The sequence below is a fragment of the Taudactylus pleione genome, unplaced genomic scaffold (assembly GCF_031769625.1).
Source record: "Taudactylus pleione unplaced genomic scaffold, aTauple2 ptg000019l, whole genome shotgun sequence".
Lineage (NCBI taxonomy): Eukaryota > Metazoa > Chordata > Amphibia > Anura > Myobatrachidae > Taudactylus > Taudactylus pleione.
In genome coordinates, this window is record NW_028284421.1 from 880,279 (window position 1) to 900,349 (window position 20,071).

The following is a 20,071-nucleotide window of genomic DNA, read 5'->3' on the forward strand; positions in this document are numbered from 1 at the left end:
TCTTTACCTAACAATGATACTAACATTCCCTTCATTGCAGAAACATCCAGAACTCATGAGAAGCAGAATGGCCGTTTGAGCTTATGTGGTCCTGCCATAGGACTTGATTTGTAGCACAAGTACAAGTGTGTTTGGTACTGCTACAGTTGTATGTATGTGTTGTGGACATACAAATATTTCTCAGGAGCCAACGTTATGTATTTTTTGTGAAGATAGGTTAATATAAAGTTCCCCCGATGGTTTCTGCCCTATTGAAGAGCCTAATCTTCTCTCATATATATAAGATTTGCAAAGGAATGTTTACAAAGAAATTGGGGAATCCTACAAAAAAGAAAGAAAGTCCAAGCAAAAAGGATCAGGATATTTCCGAATTTGGCCTATCCAAGAATCCAAATATTTCAACGACCATAAAAAGCACAGTCAAAAAAATTGCCAAGTGTTCTTCTTCCTGCAACTTATCAACTGAAGATGATACCGTGAAGAAGGAATTTTCACTTTCTCCAACATTCAGTTATAGAGTAGCAATTGCAAATGGACTTCAAAAAAATCCTATTCTAGTTGGCAATAATAATGAGGATGCAGTTCAAGAAATATCTTCTCTTGATAGTTCATGTTCTGAATCATTAAGTGAAACAAGGGCTGGTAGTACAACCAAGGAATACGCCTCACACACCATGCCAGTGAGACGCAACAGAAAAAGCATGAACAGCCTGGCTCCGTCTGACGGAAGCTCGGATGGAGAACGTACATTACACAGCCTAAAAATGGGTGCTTTACGCAAACTTAGAAAGTGGAAGAAGAGTCAAGAGTGTGTATCCTCAGATTCTGAAACCAGCACATGGAAAAAAACATGGGGGTTACGAAGCAAGTCTTTAGACAGAACAGTCCGTCAGCAGAAAACCAATACACTGGAACCAGCCTTTAGCTCAACTGGTTGTATAAGTCAAACGCATGATGTGATGGAAATGATCTTTAAAGAGCTGCAAGGCATAAGTCAAATTGAAACTGAACTGTCTGAGCTAAGAGGACACGTCAATTCTCTAAAGCAATCAATTGATGAAATTTCTAGCAGTGTTGAGGTTGTGCAAAGTGAAATTGAACAGTTACGGTCAGGATTTGTACAATCAAGAAGAGAAACTAGAGATATCCATGATTATATTAAACAGATAGGCCACCAGGGTAATAAGGTCTGTCTTAGATTTTTAAATGTGCCTGAGGAAAAAGGTGAAGTTTGTGAAAATGTCGTTTATAGAATTTTAATAGAAAAAATGGGATTCTTGGATGCACAAAACAGCATGAAAATTGAACTTGCACACAGACTCGGTCAACAAAGAGACTGTCCAAATGCAAAGCCTAGGCAAATTCTTGTTTACTTTGGTACACAACAAGATAGAGATTTAGTTTTAAAAAAATGTTATAAACTAAAGGGAACTGGAATTGGGGTTTCTACAGATATTCTTTCACATGAACTGAAAGTTAAAAAAGAAAAGGCACTACCTTCTTCTCAGACATATGAGAGTATGGATATGAAATTTTCTGCCATGGAGCCAAAGATGAATCATGATGAATGGGAATCCCATGATGACAGTGATAAAGATTTAGAGCCTGACATAAATAGAAATAGTTATGCAATGGTCTCCAAATCTGATGCCCAAATGAAGTCAAGTGGAAACAAAAGAAGTGGGCAATCATCACATAATAGAAAGTCTCACAAAACAACTAATGAATCCACATATAAAAGCAAAGATGATTACGGAGATCTTAATTTTCAGTCACCAGGTTCTGATATTTTGGAAAAAAACAAAATATATTACAGTGATTCAACTCCTTTGTGGCATTCACAAACTGATTTTTCCACACCAAAACTGAGTCGCTCAGAATCTGATTTTTCAAAGTTATGTCAGTCCTATTCTGAAGATTTTTCTGAGAACCAGTATTTTATTAGAACCAATGGAAGTTCTCTGCTGTCTTCTTCTGATCGTGAGCTGTGGCAAAGAAGGCCAGAGGACAATTCATCAAACTGGTATGTAAACTCACAAGAGCAAGCATACAGTAATGATGTAGAGCCTTATCCTGAGGAAAATGAAATTGAGAACACTGAAACTGTTGACAGTGGTGTCAGTAATGGAATACTTTGTGCTTCAGGAGATCGAAGTCATTATAGCGATTCTCAGCTTTCTTTGCATGGCGAGCTGTCCCCCTGGAAAGAATGGCACCATTTAGAACAAGGTACAGACTCTGGTCTTGACACATCTACACAACATGTTTTTGACTATAATGTCAATGGTCCTACAGATCAACAGGTGGAAACTCATGAAAGCAATTATGAAAAGTGCCAAAGTACAGAACTTCCATATAATACAGAAAACTACAGTTACACACTAGATAGAAATTCTCCATCCTGCCCTGAAATATGCACAGTAGCACAAAATCAGTGGACTAGTGAATATGATTCCTATAGTGAAACTAATGCCAATGAACTTTACCAGAACCAAACAAGAATGCCCATGATGTATCGCAGTCAGAGCGAATTGCAAAGTGATGACTCTGAGGATGCTCCACCAAAATCATGGCATAGTCGTCTCAGCATTGATCTTTCTGATAAGACTTTCAGCTTTCCCAAGTTTGGATCTACTCTTCAGCGTGCTAAATCAGCCTTGGAAGTTGTGTGGAATAAAAGCACTCAGAGCTTAAGTGGCAATGATGAAAGTGGGTCCTCATTTATGGGCAGATTTCGGACTTTATCCCAGTCTACTGCTAATGAATCTAGCACAACTCTAGATTCAGATGTGTACACAGAACCCTACTATTACAAGGCTGAGGACGGAATTAATTACAGTGAGTCTGGAGCTGATAATGACAATGGAGCAGATTATGTAGAAGTAATGGAACAAGTTCTTGCCAAACTTGAAAACAGAACAAATACCAATGAAAATTTTGAGCAGATGGAAGAGTACCAAGAGTATGAAAACAATTCATATAATGTAGAGTTTGACAACTTACAAATGGATGAATATGACCCTCTTTTTGATGACTTGGCTTCTGAGGATATGTTACAACCTGAATGTGAAATAGTTTATGACATGGCAGAGAATGATGATGAAAACAAAAATGTGCCAGAGACGCCCATCGAGGTCCCAAAGAAAAAAAGGATCCGTCCAAGCTTCAAGGAGGCTGCCTTTAAAGCATACAAGAAAGAAATGGCTAATCTAGAAGAGAGAATCCTTGCAGGAGGTACTTAACATTATTTATTTTATAAGTATTTTTCATACGTACATTTTGAATCTAATAGATAAATATTGAACATAGATTTGTATTTTAGTAAAGAAATATTTAGTTTTTAGTTGTATACACATTCTGTAAAAAATGTTGATGATAGCCACAAGCCTATTATAACATAATTTTTTCTTCCAATAATTATAATACCGCATAATGGCTTGCGGCAATTTGTAAATATTCAGATATTTTGAAAGTATTATGAAAAATGCTACTGTAACAAAAATAATCATAACAAAGTAACTCTCTAGGGTCTCTAGCACAAGAATTTCTGCAGATAAGCTTTTTTAGATGTTATATTTATTATTGTTGTCTAAAGACCATTAAAATCAATACCACATTACATTTTAACGCTAATAATACAGTATTTTGGTAGTACAAAAATAATAAAATACCTATCCACCATGAGATCATTACATATTAGATTTCTTCTCTTAAGTAATTTCTGGAAATGGTAAAGTATATGGCTGTATTGTTTTGTTTTTCTGATTACATTTCAACTGAAAATCGTTAGCGTTGATTAGCTTTCTAACATAGGGGCTGTTTCTGAGTTGGGAGCAAAGCGCAATACAGCAAGTAACTGTGCACCTGGGTAAAACCATGTTGCACTGCAGGTGGGACAGATGTAAAATGTGACGAGATTTAGGCTGGGTACACATTAGGCATTTTATTGGACGATATGACGTTTTGAGACAAATTGGAGTGACATAGTTCACATTGCATAGTGTGTACGCTCAATCACGTGTTCATGTGAGTCATTCATCGCATCTTCACATCTGATGTGCTGCACATTAGATGTGGCAATGTAATGAACGACACCATGCTGCTAAATGCAGCACGGAATGACACATCACGCCATCGTACAAAGCATTGTGCAGTGTGTACTGACCGTGCAATGTATCAATCCATCTCGTCGTCCCGTCGCTGGGTACACACATTGTGTAGTCTGTAGTGTGTACTAGCCTTCGAATTTGAGAGGGACGTGTTCTAGCTCAAATTTAAATTACAGTGTAAAAACACAGCTGTCCAGTATTTGTGGGTTACATGCAAAAGCAACCTCTATTTATCCAACATACAAATAGAATTAATGTATTTGCACCCCTTGTCTTTCAACAGAGTTTGTCAAGGTGCCCAGTTTATGTGGATTTATTCTCAGCTCAGAAACAGCCCCATGGCTATAATGCTAGCATTCACTGTGCATGATTATAACACTTATTAGATTTAAATAGAATGTGTTTGTGAAATATAATTAATTAGGGCGAAGATCATGCTGCCTAGCAGATGACAAGTGTCACCTTGACAGAATCTTTGCTCCATGTTCACAGATGTAATTTGACCTATATGGTATAATAATTTTAGATAAAGTGACATACTAATAAGTGCACATGTTTGAGTGGTAACGTCAGTCTATTAGATAATATCGTAAAGGAAAAGCGACTCAAATATTTAAAGTTTTTCTCTACAGTTTTGTTTTTAAATATTTTCTCAGACACTCAGCTACACTGTCCCAAGACAACCATATCTGTGTTAAAGTAATCAGCACTGCCCATCCTTCTTAATGGCTTATTACTACTATAAGTTGAGGCAGTGGTTGCTGCTAACAACTGACTCATAAATTTACTTTACAAGTGTCAACTCAGTTAAAAATTCAGCTTATGGGGCATTCTAATACAGCTTCCTAAATTACAGAGAAGTTGTGTTTTGTATTTTACATCTAAGCACTCCACTGATTAACATATATTTCAATATATTTGCAAATAACGCATTGTGGTTTTTTATTGCCATGGCTGTCATTTTGTTTTTCTTTTTTATGTTGCGCTGTGATTGATCTTGGTCACATGGAAAAATACTGTAGGTGATTCCATGTGACTGTTATATTGGCTAACATTACTAATGAATATTTTTGAAATAGTGAAACTAAAATAAGTAGTGCTATTTTGGTGGTCTGCGCATGCATATGAGTCGCATTTCGCATGGGTCATGTTTAATTACCTATGTCGCTCGCAGTGAGGAATTATTCCCAAAATGATGGACCGTTTGTGGACAGTAACGGTGGGCAGGGGTGGCGACTCAAACACAGGTGTGTTGTGGCTGTTTTCAGGGCGTATCCCGTACATAGTAAAAATGGCTCTTGTGTCTCAATTTCCCGTGGCCTTAGTGTTACTCAGAAGGCTCATTATCGACTGATCTGCGACCAATGATGCGTCTTTGTATGTAGTTGCTTCGATTTGCCAATCCAGGCGGCTGCAACATTTCGCATATTTTCGCACAACCGTACAAGTTTGCAGATGTGGTGGCATTAGCCTACATCTCTCTGAATCAAGCCCTTTATCAGAGGAAGCATATAAATGACGTTCCTGTAACGGAATCCAGCCCCATGGAATAAATTTTACATTTTTTTATTTTTAAGTTCTTCCTGTATTTGTATGGTAGAAACATAAGTAAAGAATACATAAACAGATGCTTATTTAAGGGTTAGTCTGTTTTTTAGGAAAGTGGAAGAAAGTCGATTTACGGAGCTCAGCATTCAATAGACTGTATTTGTTTCGTCTTTGTCCCTTTTATCTTCTCCCAGAGACCACCTATCAGTCTTAATGATTTGTGGTAGTTCTTACACAATACAATAGCTAGAGGACTGGGAATATGAAAGAGCAGTCAGACACAATCGTCTATGTTTGCTCATAACCTGTACAGAGAGAGAGAGCATAAAGCTATATATGCTTTATCCTGAGTTGGGTTCAGTAAAGCAAAAAACATATTGCAGGAAAGAGTAAAAGAATAAAGAGACATAATCAGCATGTATTCCTTGTTTTGAATGCTCGTTGGAGGCAGCAGGGTGAATAGAATAAGTCTAGTACTGTCATCTTATTGTCCTGCTAGGAAAAGCACAGTATAATTTATATGTACCCTTAGGAGCATATCTATGAATAGATGAGTGGTGGGCTATGGTGCAGAAATATGCTTTGGGACCCCCACTTCCACCCCACCCTATTCATAATATGCCATGAGGCAGTTGATGACATGGTGAGTCAGAGGGGGACAGTAAAGGCAGTAGGTGAAAGAGAGGGAGAGGTGGTGGGAGACAGGGAGAGGCAGTGGGTGACTAAGGAAAATCAGAGATTGAAGGGGAGAGGCAGTGAGGGGAAGAGGCAGAGGGTGACAGGGGTACAAGCACACAGATCTGCACACAGTCCTGCCCTGTCTGAAAAACAGTGGGGATGTACTTTGGTGGGTGCAGGAAAGCAGCGGTCTGTCTGTAATTTCCTCAGTTCGGCACTTGGTCAAGCAGGCTCAGACAGCACCAGTTACACCGGTCATGAGCTGCCTTTAATTCACAGGCAGCTAAGAATCAGCATTCTGTGAATTAGAGGCAGCACACAGCAGTTGTAGGTGGCAGGACTCTCCTATCAGTTTGGCTCAGATGGTAGACTGCTGCACACACACGAGATCAGTTCCTTCTACCTATGGTAAGGGGCAGGTACCTCAGGTAATAAGGAAGACCCTGTCCCAGGTCTAGGCCAGTCCGACATTGCTCAAAATGGTCAGACGTGTTGTGCCAGGGGAAACCTCATTGCTGGTCTAGGCAGCAGTGGGCCCCTTAGTTCCCAGGGACTGGTAGTTCCCAGCACCAATGGTAGTTACGCTCCTGGAAAGGGCGATAAAATACTACTGCTTATGACAACAGGAGCTTTCACCGATGATGGGGCTTATTTTTGCTTTGCTCAATTCATCACAGAACTTTAAATCAGTGGTAACTTAAAAGTAAATAACCCTACCAGTAGACTTTGCATGTGATATCTTTAGCCAGGGCTGAAACTAGGTTTTTGGCCACCCGGGGCAAGGCATTAACTTGGCACACCCTCCTCCCCCCCCAAACCCCCCCCCCCAAAAAAAACAATTAGGGTGGTGTTCTGCGCGCACCAAGGTGCGAGCTCCCAAAGTGGGTGTTTGGTTTCGTAATACAGTAATGCTCCTTACACATTATGCCACACAGTAATGCCCCTTATAACATTATGCCACACAGTGTTGCCCCTTACACAGTTTGCCACACAGTACATAGGCAAACGCAGAGGGGGTTTCCATCTGCCTGGAAACCCCCCTCCCCAGCCCACACTGTAACCACAATAGAAATAGTAATATAATAGAATTTTACTAGTGCTGCATATTATTCTCAGTATCACAAATGAAATAATTAGCACCACCTGTGGATCTTTTTACATGTATCAGCCAGTTATAAATAACCTGTGCACCAACTAGGAGATCTGGAAAACATGTACTGTTAGGGATCCACTGCTGTAGAGCCCGATATGTACATATATGTCCAGGGCAGTGCTAGGTCCTTCTGTTGCTCCTCCAGGCTCCTGAACTTGCTCCGATGCTCTGGAATTAATGGGTTACTGTGATCGCTGGTCCTGTATATGCTGGAATTATCACACACAATACACTATGTATGACACATATTAAAGCTGTTTAAGTACTAACTGGCCACACTCGCTCTAAAATCAAGCATTTGGAAACCCCCCTCTAGAAATCCTGCGTTTGCCACTGCAGTAATGCCCATTACACATTATGCTACACAGTAATACCATTTACACATTATGCCAGACTGTAATGTCTCTTATAACACATGCCACAGTAAGGCCCCTTACACATTATGCCCCCCACTACTCACCTCCCCCTAGCAGCAGGGCTGAGTTGGTGAGGCAGGCTTCGGCTGCAGCACACGGGTATTTGAGGGCTGGTGCTGCGTCTCCCTCTTCCTCACACGGTCGCTCCCAGACTGCCATGCACTACGATATCACACCCAGCACTGGCATTCTGAGAGACTGGGACTCCCAAAAGCCCTACCCCCGCAAAACCAGCATAACCAGCATTTGGGGCACATGCACCCCCCCCCCCCAGTTGCAGCCCTGGTTGTAGTGATATCTGTACTATCATCACATCTCCGGATAACGGCATTACAGCTTTACTTAAACTTTATTTCCAGTTTATTAAATGTAAGTAAAGCAGGAGCACAAATCTGTGCTTTTAGCGCCAGATCACACTTAGGCACCTCTGCAGAAACTGGCCTAGCAAAGCGATAATTAAATCTCTTATCACTCAGCATTGCTGAGCCGCATCAGATATTTATGTGGAAAAATAGAATTTTTTATATTGTCGCTGTAGCCAAATCTTTTCCATAGACTGTGAGAAGGCATGTGCTTGATCAAATGGTTGACAGGATTATAAAAACTTTTTAGTATTAGAAAAAAACCTCAAGTTCCCTGTGGACCTTACACAAATATACATATACTGATGTGCATAGCAAAATTCTTACTAATTGATGTGCTGTAAAATAGACCTTTTGAATGCATGATGTACTGGTTCATCTGATGTAAATAGGGAGTGACAAGTTTATATAGTATAGAAGAAAATGCTTAGAATTAGAATTTAGTGTTTTTTTGAAAGATCAATTGAATGAATCATAATTGTTAATAACCTACTTACTGTACAGTACTTAGCCTGTGGGTAAATGTTTTAGTATATTCTGGTGACTTACTCTTACTTATTGTACACTGCCTTTCTTAAGCTAAAAACCTACAGTGAAATATAAAACCACTAAGCATATTCAATTGTGTAGAGCTCTGCCGTTTCTAAAAGTTACTTTTGAAATAGCAATTAAAGCTTATGGATAACATTTATTGTGTACCAAGAATAGACTGTATATATTTACAATAATACATTATTCGGGCTAGATAACTGCCAAGCTAGTGAAACATTTAATAAGTATTTGATTTCTGCCTCCAGCATTCTACACAATAATTTAGATGCAATATATAGATATGGCCTGAAGTGGGAAGTATAAATATTGGTAGCTGAATCAAAGTTTTTAAACATAAAAGCATTTTCATTAGAAAAGCACGTTCATGCTGTTTCCCTCTATGGTGTGAGATTATTCATATTATGAGAAGCCGATGCATTTCTTACCCTGCTGAAAATAAACTAGCAGTGTTACAATGCCACCTATTGGGAAAAAAGAATGAAAAAATGGTTAGTTTCCATTGGAATACAAAACTGGTAGAATGTTAGTATGTCAATATAAATAGCATTCCAACAAAACAGTTGTCAGATATTCGGGAAACATAACGCTACCCTTAACTTATGATATTAAATATGTTTGATTAAAATCTAACTTTATTTCCCATACATTTCTTGCATAAAGCATGCAGGAGTTTCATGGGAAGTAATTTTTTGCTATGTGGCTGCATTTTGGCTGAAACATTTTACAAATTAAAGGTGTAAGTGGCTCTTGCAATGTCCATGAAGATTTTTAGGGATTAATTTGCCAAACAGAGTAGCCTTATTTAAACTTTTTGCAACTGACCACATTGCTTGTCCCCTGCGGCATTGGCAAGTGTGGGGGCATTATCTATTTATTCCTGATGCAGGCAGCACTTATTTCAAGGTGGGGCAGGGCACCATTTATAGTGCACACTAGCATTTTGTTCTACACAAGTAATGAAGAATAGCATTTTGCAGGTTTTTTGGGTGAAAATAAGTTGGCCCAGCAAATTTGGGTTACATGAAAATGGGTGCTAGCATATTTTAAAGTTGCTAAAGTGAAGTTTTGAAAAACGTAAAGAATCCACCTGCCGCAATCTTAAAAACACCTGGGGCATACTTGGAGACCCCCTGGAGTCTTTCGCTAGTTTTAAGTGTTTCCCCCAACTTTGTACTTTTTCGCCCCTTTTTCAAAGTACTTTTTGGGGTGTTAAGTATTTTTAAACTTTTTTTGACACAGTTTACCTTTGGGGAGCTGTCCCAAGGCTGCAGGGTGGTTCCTGCAAGTTTTCGCCCCAAAACCCCAATTCTGCCCTTTTTTTCGATGGCTTTCATAGGCGCATCTTTTTCGCCTATTCCAATATATTGACTTTCCGCATCTGCGGGGATTAGTTTTCGCCTGGTGAAATGACATCACCGGCGATACTTTTCTGCAGAAACGGGCTTTTCGCACCTAATTGAATACGGCCCTAAGTGAGAATAAGAAATGCATAGATCAAAAAAAGAAAAATCCACCCATATCACCAAATTACAGCCGTGACCAAAAGTTTTCACAAAGTTTGCTGCTTTAGTGTTTTTACACCTTTTTGTCAAATGTTACTATTGTATACTGAAGTAAAATTACAAGCATTTCATAAGTGTCAAAGACTTTTATTGACAACTACATTAAGTTTATGCAAAGAGTCAACATTTGCATTGCTGACCCTTCTTTTTCAAGACCTCTGCATTTCGCCCTGGCATTGCTGTCAATCAAATTATGGGCCACATACTGACTGATGGCCGCCCATTCTTGCCTAATCAATGCTTGGAGTATGTCAGAATTTGTGGGTTTTTGTTTGTCCACCCGCCTCTTGAGGATTGACCACAAGTTCTCAATGGGATTAAGGTCTGGGGAGTTTCCTGGCCCTGGACCCAAAATTTCGAAGTTTTGTTCCCCGAGCCACTTAGTTATCACTTTTGCCTTATGACAAGGTGCTCCATCATGCTGGAAAAGGCATTGTTCATCACCAAACTGTTCTTGGATGGTTGGGAGAAGTTGCTCTTGGAGGATGTTTTGGTACCATTCTTTATTCATGGCTGTGTTCTTAGGCAAAATTGTGAGTGATCCCACTCCCTTGGCCGAGAAGCAACCCCACACATGAATGGTCTCAGGATGCTTTACTGTTGGCATGACACAGGACTGATGGTGGCGCTCACCTTTCCTTCTCCGGACAAGCGTTTTTCCAGATGCCCCAAACAATCTGAAAGGGGATTCAACAGAGAAAATAACTTTACCCCAGTCCTCAGCAGTCCAATCCCTGTACCTTTTGCAGAATATCAGTCTGTCCCTGATGTTTTTCCTGGAGAGAAGTGGCTTCTTTTCTGCCCTTCTTGACACCAGGCCATCCTCCAAAAGTCTTTGTCCTGTGTCATGCACTGAAGTCCCTCATATACTAACTAACTGGTCATCTTTTGACCAGACTACTACGACCTCTTTCCTCAGTATTTCTTGCTCACCCATTCTCTCTGCCCCTTTTTGTAAAAATATACCCTGAAAAGTGTGCAGAGAGTATTCGTAGGGACAGCGCTTTCTCACCAGCACTGTCCCTGCATGCAATATTTCATACATCATTGTAATGTATGCATACCTCTCAATGCGAATTTAGGCTATATTACCACAACGCATCTGGATTGTGATAAATAGAGCCCATCTTGTTACCTTTTCAATGTATTTCTTCATGCACATTGTAATGTGCTATAGTCCCCTTGTGGTTACATATAAATAATAATGATGAGTACACTGGTCTGACAGACAGTAGCTGGAGAATGGGAATACCATGGTAACAGACACTGCTAGGGGGGCAGACACTGGGTGGGAGAATGAAGATGCTAAGCTTAGAGATGCAGTATTGACTGGAGAATGACGATAGTGAGGGGACAGCCACTGGCTGGGAGGTTAGGATGCAGGGCTGTCAGACACTGGCTGGGAGAATGAGGATAGTTGGGAGACGGACACAGCTTTGTGAATAGGAATTGGAAAAAAAGGCACTAGAAGACAGGAAATAGAAAGAATGAGAATAGGTGATCATATGTATCATATATTATTCCAGATATGGAAAGGAAAGAAGGTAAGCTACTTCACTGATTCTCAGGGGCTTAACCATCCTCTATAATAGTTGATGCATACCAGAGATGGTGCTATCTATGGAGGAGAATACCTGCATTGCAACTTACATTTTAGACACTTCTTAGAGCTCTATGCTGACAACATAGACAACAAGAAAAAGCAAAATTGGCTAACTACCGGTGACAGCATTTCTGTTGCCATTGTTACTTACCACCTTTTCACGAGTCCTTTCCGGGAGCAGCCCAGAGAGGAGATGCTGCTCTCAGCTTTGGGGGAGGGGCCAGACTATAGTCGTCATTAGGCGATTCGCGTAATTTAGCCCTTGCCCCTCCCTATGGACCCGCTGATGAGGGGTGCTTTATTTTCCCTTCCTTATATTCCTTTGTTTTGTTTATTTGTACCTGCCGGCAATTTCCAGTTTAAACCACATATTTCTGAAGCAAATATTATATTATTAATCATTAAATAACATATCAGGTTATACATAATAAATATATATATATATATATATATATATATGAACTCGCAAAAGTGTTAACCAGAATTATATACCTTTTAAATCAATTGGATCATTTCATTTCATAAGGATAACGATGCACACAAGATGTGATAAAGTAAAGTGTTTTTATATTCATCAAGTCATTTCTCATATAACAGTATTAATCAAATCAGTCATGAGAGAGAGAGAAAAAGTGAGAAAGAGAGAGAGACACAGAGAGAGAGAAATCAATATGGCTGCTAAGAAAGCACATTCAAGATGGCTGCTTGCTGAGAAAGCATGGTGAGAGTGTGAGGGGGTTGGTGTGGGCCATGTCCTATTGTCCAAACCGCATGGTCTCTAGACAAAACGCCATTTTGAAAACTCACATAATGTTTTAACACTGTAAATCATATATCCATTAGTGATCATAATTATAATAACTACAACAAACCTATTTGAACCTATGATAGCATTATAACTTGGATCACAATACTAGTAATTCACAACTCCATTGAATCAAGCACATGGTTCAAGGCCCTAGCACAGCTCACCAGTTGATATTAAACTGAAATATATATTCTGCATATTGCAATTACACAATCCTATCATAATACTGAAAGCATCCACCAACCACATCTCAGGCCATGTTTTTGTACAAATCACGTGGTGGATCGTATGACAAACTGCAGTCTCCATTGAGCACATGGTTCAATGGGGGAGGGGGGAAGGAGTATAACTATATAACACACATCTACCATTAACAATATATATTTACCAAATCACTGCAAACTTGTTACATATGCGTTACCTTAACTATCCATTTTACTAACTTCAGTCACCAGCTGACCTCAGATTGAAATGTATATTCTACAGCAAACAGTATATATGTATATTCCAGCCAGTCATCCATATAATAGACTAAGACTCCATTACAAATCTCTTTCCTGCATGTTGCCCATTAAACAATACTGACTAACACAAAACAGACTAGATCACACTATATCATCCACTGTATGCTACCACCATTCAATTACAAATACCCATATAGGCTTAAAACAGATTAACACAAACTTGCTACAGACACATTACTTGTACAGACATTACATTAACTACTTAACCATAAGCCATTTTTCCCTGAGTACTTTTTGTGGTCTTGTGAGAGTAAGACCTCTCTCTTCCGTCTCTCCCTGCCAGAGTGTGTGTGTCAGCATCTGTTCCTGGTGTCTGTCTCTGTAGAGTGTCTTCCCAATGTGAATGTGTGAAAAGCTATTTTCCCAGCATTCACCTCACCTGTGGGGTCTTGCCCATATAAGGGTATCCCAAACCTTATTGTGTTATGTAGGGTCTCAGGCAGGAAGTGGTCTATATGTGTGAACTAGGTCTTTTGTGTTGAGGCTGGCTATTTCTATTCATATGCTGGTGTGGACCCTGATAAACTTGTTTCTGGGCTACCTATAGTCACTTTGTTACGTAACCTTAGCTGTATTTAAAATAAGTAATAAATATTATTGTATATTGATTTTTATATATACTACATATATGGTGATATTTTAATATACACACTGTAACACCCGCAAACTTTTCGGGAAATCTCCCCATTCTGCCCACTTCACTAGGAAGAAGGCGGGATGCGGGAGATCTGCCTATTCTTTCAGGGGTGCGGGGGACTACCCGAAATATCGGGAGCCTCCCGCGACTCCTGAGAGAGTAGGCAAGTATGTTGTTAAGCCATTTATAAATAAGGGAGAACATATGTTTTAGCTGTAGATTAAGCTTTTTTTTTTTGTTTGATAAATAGGCCTCTTCTCAAAGAGAAATTTACAATAAAACACTTCTCCATATACTGTAAGTGATTTCATTAGTAATTGAAATGGTTCCTGTCCCAGAGTGATTAAGCTATGATCTTGTGAATGAAAGCCTCAACTCTTTAGCTTGGTTACATACTGTATGCCTGCCTGTGCCATGCAGCCACTGATTAGAACGAAGAGTCGATACTGTGATATTAAAACCATTTGCATACAGAGATTTTAATTTAAAGACATTTTGAAGTTTAAGAATGTGTTGATGAAGTACGGTATATTTTTTGCTAAAGCCTAAGTATAATGGTCATGTGACATAACATTGTACATACCCTTTTTTTTCTTCAGATCACTATACTACTAAACCAGCAGAGTCTAATCTGCTGGTAGAAGACTAATGAATCTTATGTTGAAAAAAATCCATAATAATTTAATAATTTTCTAACCTGTAGGTTATTAAAACAAATCCATGCTAGGTGGGCTGCTTTATACCTAATTACACTGGCTTGTTTCTGTTTATTGGTGGCATCAAGATGGGAGTTCATATTAAAAGTCCCAATTGTACTTACAAGATTTTTAATTTGCAGAGGATTAGAGGATTTGTAAGACTAGCATGCCAAGATGGAATGTGTCCCCTTGCTGTGCCACTGCTAGAATCACTTGTAGAAATGGATAATTACTAAGAAGAGCATGAACTGGAAAGGACCTTTTGCATCATTCATTCTTGTGCTCAACCCAATTAGACCCCTATCAAATACCCATGTAAAAATGCATCATTGTAGCATAAAGTCTGTATTTTTCTTCACATTTGCTGTACACTATAGGCCCACTGCTGCTGTCACTATCAATTACCGTTCTTGCATTCCATTTTTCACATATGAGGCTCCTATGGCTGGGTTTACATATATGTATGTATTTCTAATTAGATATTACTAAGATGTAGTAAGCAGTGTTACTGATTTTCCATTAGCCCTGTAGCTGAAGCACATGATTTGTCTGTTTATTTACAGCATGTGTTTCAGAGTGAAAAGTAGTTTAGATAGCGCTAAGTGATAAGGGTCAGACTGCCTTTGTACTTATTAAGGTAGAGCTAATATGAAAGAATAGACCAGGGGGAAAATTCATATAGTCCCATTTTATTTATTTACAATTTTCATTATAATGCAGATTTTAAAAACATACATTTTGCAAAACAGCACAACAAACCGCCAGGGAAATAGACATGGTTTGCATGCTGTTTAAGTTATCTTGCCTGTGGGAACATAAAAAAAAATATTCACACAAATACTAGTACTAGGCCCCTCCTAGTACCTAATGTAATCATGTCCCCATTCCTATATGTAATCAAATAATCAAGGCCTATTCCTTAATGTAGTGTTCATTTTAGCACCCTGCACCTGTCACAACCCGTGCAGTTCCTCTTTCCTGCCTGGGGTGTCGCTCTCTGCTCTGGTGCTTGTAGCACACTCAGCTGATGCAACAAACTGCTGAGATACAGACCAGGGTGTGCTAGAAGCACCAAAGCGGAGAGTGACAAACCAGGCAGGAAAAAGGAACTGAATGAACAACCCTGTCATTGGGGTTATTGCACATGTGTGACTGACAATATTGCATATGTGTGTCTAGCATGAGTCACATTTGTTGTATTTTCTCTCTGCGCACAAAGCTCATTGGGCGGAATTCAATTCTTTTCATCACCCATCGCGCCTGACGGAGCTATTCTATTCTTGCTCCTGTCGGGCGCGATCAGCTACCAAGCGCTACATTTCAGCTCGCAGCCCCTGGGGGATGAGAGCTGAAATGTGCGAAAAGTGACATGTTTGGGCGCCCAAACTTCACTTTTCGCGATTGCGCCCAGCACTTTGGTCGGGTTTAGCTGCTTTACGCGGCTAAACCTGACCTCTATGGGCGCGATCAGCGTGAAAAGCTGGCACAATTGCATAGCGGCCCGCGATCTCCTGTCACTTTAGACGGGAGATGCGGGCCGCAAAATCAATTGAATTCTGCCCATTGAATGCATTAGAGTAAGTGTTTTCCCGTTTTTAGTTTTACAGAGTTTAGTGTTGGTTAGCCTGGCTTTGGTCTTAACACATAGCTGCTAGTCCTCAAGAGCATTTACCAGTCCAGGAGTTAATGGTATATTTGTGTATGCACAGATGTAGCAGTCTAGTTGATTGATCCACTTGAAAGCTAACCAATTCTGACCCTGAGGACTCACTTTGTGCATTACTTGCTTAATGTTAGGAAGTATCTGATATTTCAAGATGCATCTAGAAGTTTTAAATGTTAAAGCAGAACTGACAATCTTTCTGAGGTATACAGAGACCAACGTTTTCATTGTGTCACTGTTATTACATTATCATCAGATCATCGCCTCTTTTCTTGCTTCCTTATATTATTTACCATTCTGCTGCTTGCAGAGGGCACTATTTATGAGTTGCTAAGAACCTATTTCCAGCAAAACCATAGGAGTCCCCAGATTGTTACGTTGCAGTAGTGCAGGGGTGGGGAACCTTTTTTTCATGCCGAGGGCCATTTTGATATATATAACATTATTTGCGGGCCTGGTCTAGGCCGTGCCCCCTCCGCATGATGTCACATGGGGGAGGGGCCACAATCACCAGTGATTACAGCAATGCCCGGAGCATCCTGAGGATGTTCCGGGGAGCTGTAAGGGCAGCGGTGTGACCATCTGAAGCATCCTAAGGATGCTCCAGGTAGCACTGCTGCATAGATTCTGGCTGCAGTGTGCCATTCTTGGCACCCTGCTTGTCAAATGAGGCTAGCAGAAAAAAACTCAGAGGGCCAGACCAAATGATACCGAGGACCTTATAAGACCCCCGGGCAGGAGGCTCCCCATCCCTGCAGTAGTAGATAGTGATGTATTGATATGTAGAGATACTTCTTTATGTTCTATGTTTAATTTGCAGCCCTCTTGAAGTTGGACTAATTGTACAATTACTGTATATTTTTTTTCTATTACTGATTCAAAAACTGTAATCACTACATACTCTTTTGTGGCCTCAGTTAAGGTGCGTACAGACTAGGTGATTAGGAAAGACAGTACAATTATGACACCGTAATCATACAGTCGTTCCTGATCCCTTGTAGTGTCTACACTGAACGATATGTCGTTTACTGTAGGCACCCTCCCATCATTCCTGGACATGGCCAATTTGTCATTATCGGCAGATTGGCCGGCAGATTGGCCGGCATGTTCAGGCGATGATAGATGTCGGAAACGACCAGCGGGAGCGTGCATCTCTGGTCGTTTCTGACATTATAGTGCACGATTACTGAGCGTTTGCACAATTACGATGTCGTAATCGTGCAATCGCTCAGTAATATTTCCTAGTGTGTATGCATCTTTAGATAGAGAATAGGCAACTATAGTCATCAACATTGCATATCGTGTCACCAGCTCTACAGCACACACAAACATACGCCTCATTGTGTCACAATTAGATAGCATGCCTGTTCTGTATTATGCATATATTTGCTACCCCTGTTCTGCCTCTCTGAGCATATGTCTGCAATACACAAAAAGACAACAGAGAAAACAAATCCACATACATTTTAAGTGTTCAAGCGTGGAACGTAATTGTGTAGCTTACACAATAGCAAAAAAAGTCCTATTACAACCATGTATTTTATTATTATTATTATTATTATTATTAATAATAATAATAATAATAATATTATTATTAATGTTGCGAATATGTATGCTTTAGAAACATAAAATGTTAACTGTATTTTTCTCTGTTTTCCACCTCTTTAATCATTGTGCAGGTCTATTCTGACTCTAGAAGCGCATTGCACAGGTTCCTCAGTCTTAATTAATAATCCTTCCTCCATTCCCTCTGTCTGGGCATCCTCAGGCAATACACCCTACTATTCTATTTTTAGTTATAGCACTTCTATCTTTTGTTTCGTAGCACAGATAGGCAGCCAAACTGGATGCAGTTCTGGCTTGTGGATACCCTGCAAATATTTCTGATTGGGCGTTACTGGAAAGCCATGACAATACAGTATATGCCATGACTCAATGAGGGGTATTCAATATGGGAGCAAAAAGTCTGTGCTGGACTTTTCGCTCCACATAGGAGCTTTTCCTGGGATAAAGTATCGGGCGCCTGCCCGCTTTATCCCCGTATTCAATTATAAAGCTACGAAAACGGGAGCTGGCGAAATAGGATCGGCAAAAAAAAACGGAATTTACCTGGAATAAGTTGTAGGACCCCCCTAAAGCTATCAAAACATGGGGGATCACTATGGGTACCCCCGTTTTAGCCTGCAAATGAAAGTCGGGGTTTTAAATAGCCGCAGGTGGTGTTTTTTTCCCGACATTGAAGAAGTGATGCAGAAGAGCACTTAGGTTATTTTTTTAGTTTTTTTAAGGGGTCTCATCAAATTTGGCGTACATGAAAATGGATGCTAGCATATTTTTATTTCCCTAAAGTAATTTTTTAAAAATTCTGCAAAAATGCACCTTCCGCTAATAGCCTATTCTAGAAAACACCTTCCGCATATTTGCAGAATAGCCCTTAACCTATTTCCCTATTTTTAAACACTTTTTTTCCTTGTTTTTTTTTTTTTTTTCACCCCAACTTTTAAATTAATTTTGTGGGGTGTCCCTATTTTTTTTTTAAACTCAATTTGACATAGTTAATTTTAAAATGTCATTCCAGGGGTGCAGGCTATTTTTTTTTTTAAAGCCTGCTCCCCTAAACACCAATTCTGCACTTTTTTTTTGCCACCTATTCAGTGGTTAAATATATCCCCCTTTTTTTTCAAAGACTTTTCGAACCTGCGAAAAGTCTTTGAAATTGAATACGGGGATAATTGAAATCGGCGAAAATGACGTCATCAGCGATAGTTTATCGCCGATTCCGAAATTTTCGCTCCAAATTGAATACCCCTGAATGTGTTCAAGCCTTGACCATGTCTTCTCAAACAACTCCCACATTCTTTTTGGTATCTGAAAGTGTTATAGTCCTGTGTTAAATCTGAAATAGGAATGGTAATACACATGAAACTTTTGAAATCTTTTTTAATAGTGGTTTTTTTATACAAAATAGATGGGAAGCATGTACAGGTATGTGTTCTCTTATCAAAAACCTGTTATCCAGAGAAGATGAGAAGGCAAATCATTGCTGAATGTTGGTAATTTTGCATATGCACAAACACGTCTCTTTAGTGTAGCTGAACATTTTCATGAAGTCACAAATGCAAGAGACATTGTTTGGAATTTCTATATGGGTTATAGGTATCAGGGATAGATAACAAACTATAGGCCGTATTCAATTAGAAGCGAAAAGCCGTGATCCGTGAAAAAGTATCGCCAATTGCGACTTTTCGCCAGGCGGAAACTTTTCTCCGTAATCAATTCCATCTGCTTTTCGTGTTTGCAGAAAGTCAATGCAATGTAATAGGAGAAAAAGATTCGCCTCTGAATAGCACGAGAAAAGAAGTGCAACATTTTTGTTTTGGGGTACAAAGGTGGGGAAACCACTCGGAACTTTTAGGACAGCCCCCCAATGGACAACTGCGTCAAAAAAATCCTGAAATAAAACTTAAGAACACCCCAAAAAAGTACCTTGAATTTGGGGGTGAAAAAGCTCAAAGTGGGGGGACAAGAATAAGTGAAATAAGGTTCTGGGGGTGGACTAAGAAGGGGGTAAAGTGTTTTTGGGATTGCAGGTGCTTTTCTTGAGGGTGGAAATTCGCAATTATTAAAACTGCACTTTAGAGACCTTAAAATATGCTAGCAGCCATTTTCAGGTACCCCAAATTTGTCAGGACTACTTATTTTCTCCAAAAAATACTGCTTTATGCCATTCTTCACCACTTGTGCAAATACGCTAATTG

At 39.6% G+C, this 20,071-nt stretch overlaps 1 protein-coding gene across 1 annotated transcript in view; it reads left to right on the forward strand.

The window, feature by feature from the left end:
• Positions 1-236: 236 nt before the first annotated feature.
• Positions 237-20,071, forward strand: part of UNC13C (unc-13 homolog C) — a 718,105-nt gene continuing 698,270 nt past the window's right edge. Inside the window, exon 1 of the mRNA XM_088444832.1 lies at positions 237-3,234. Within this exon, the coding sequence (XP_088300958.1) occupies positions 237-3,234 (2,998 nt within the window). The remainder of the gene's footprint in view (positions 3,235-20,071) is intronic.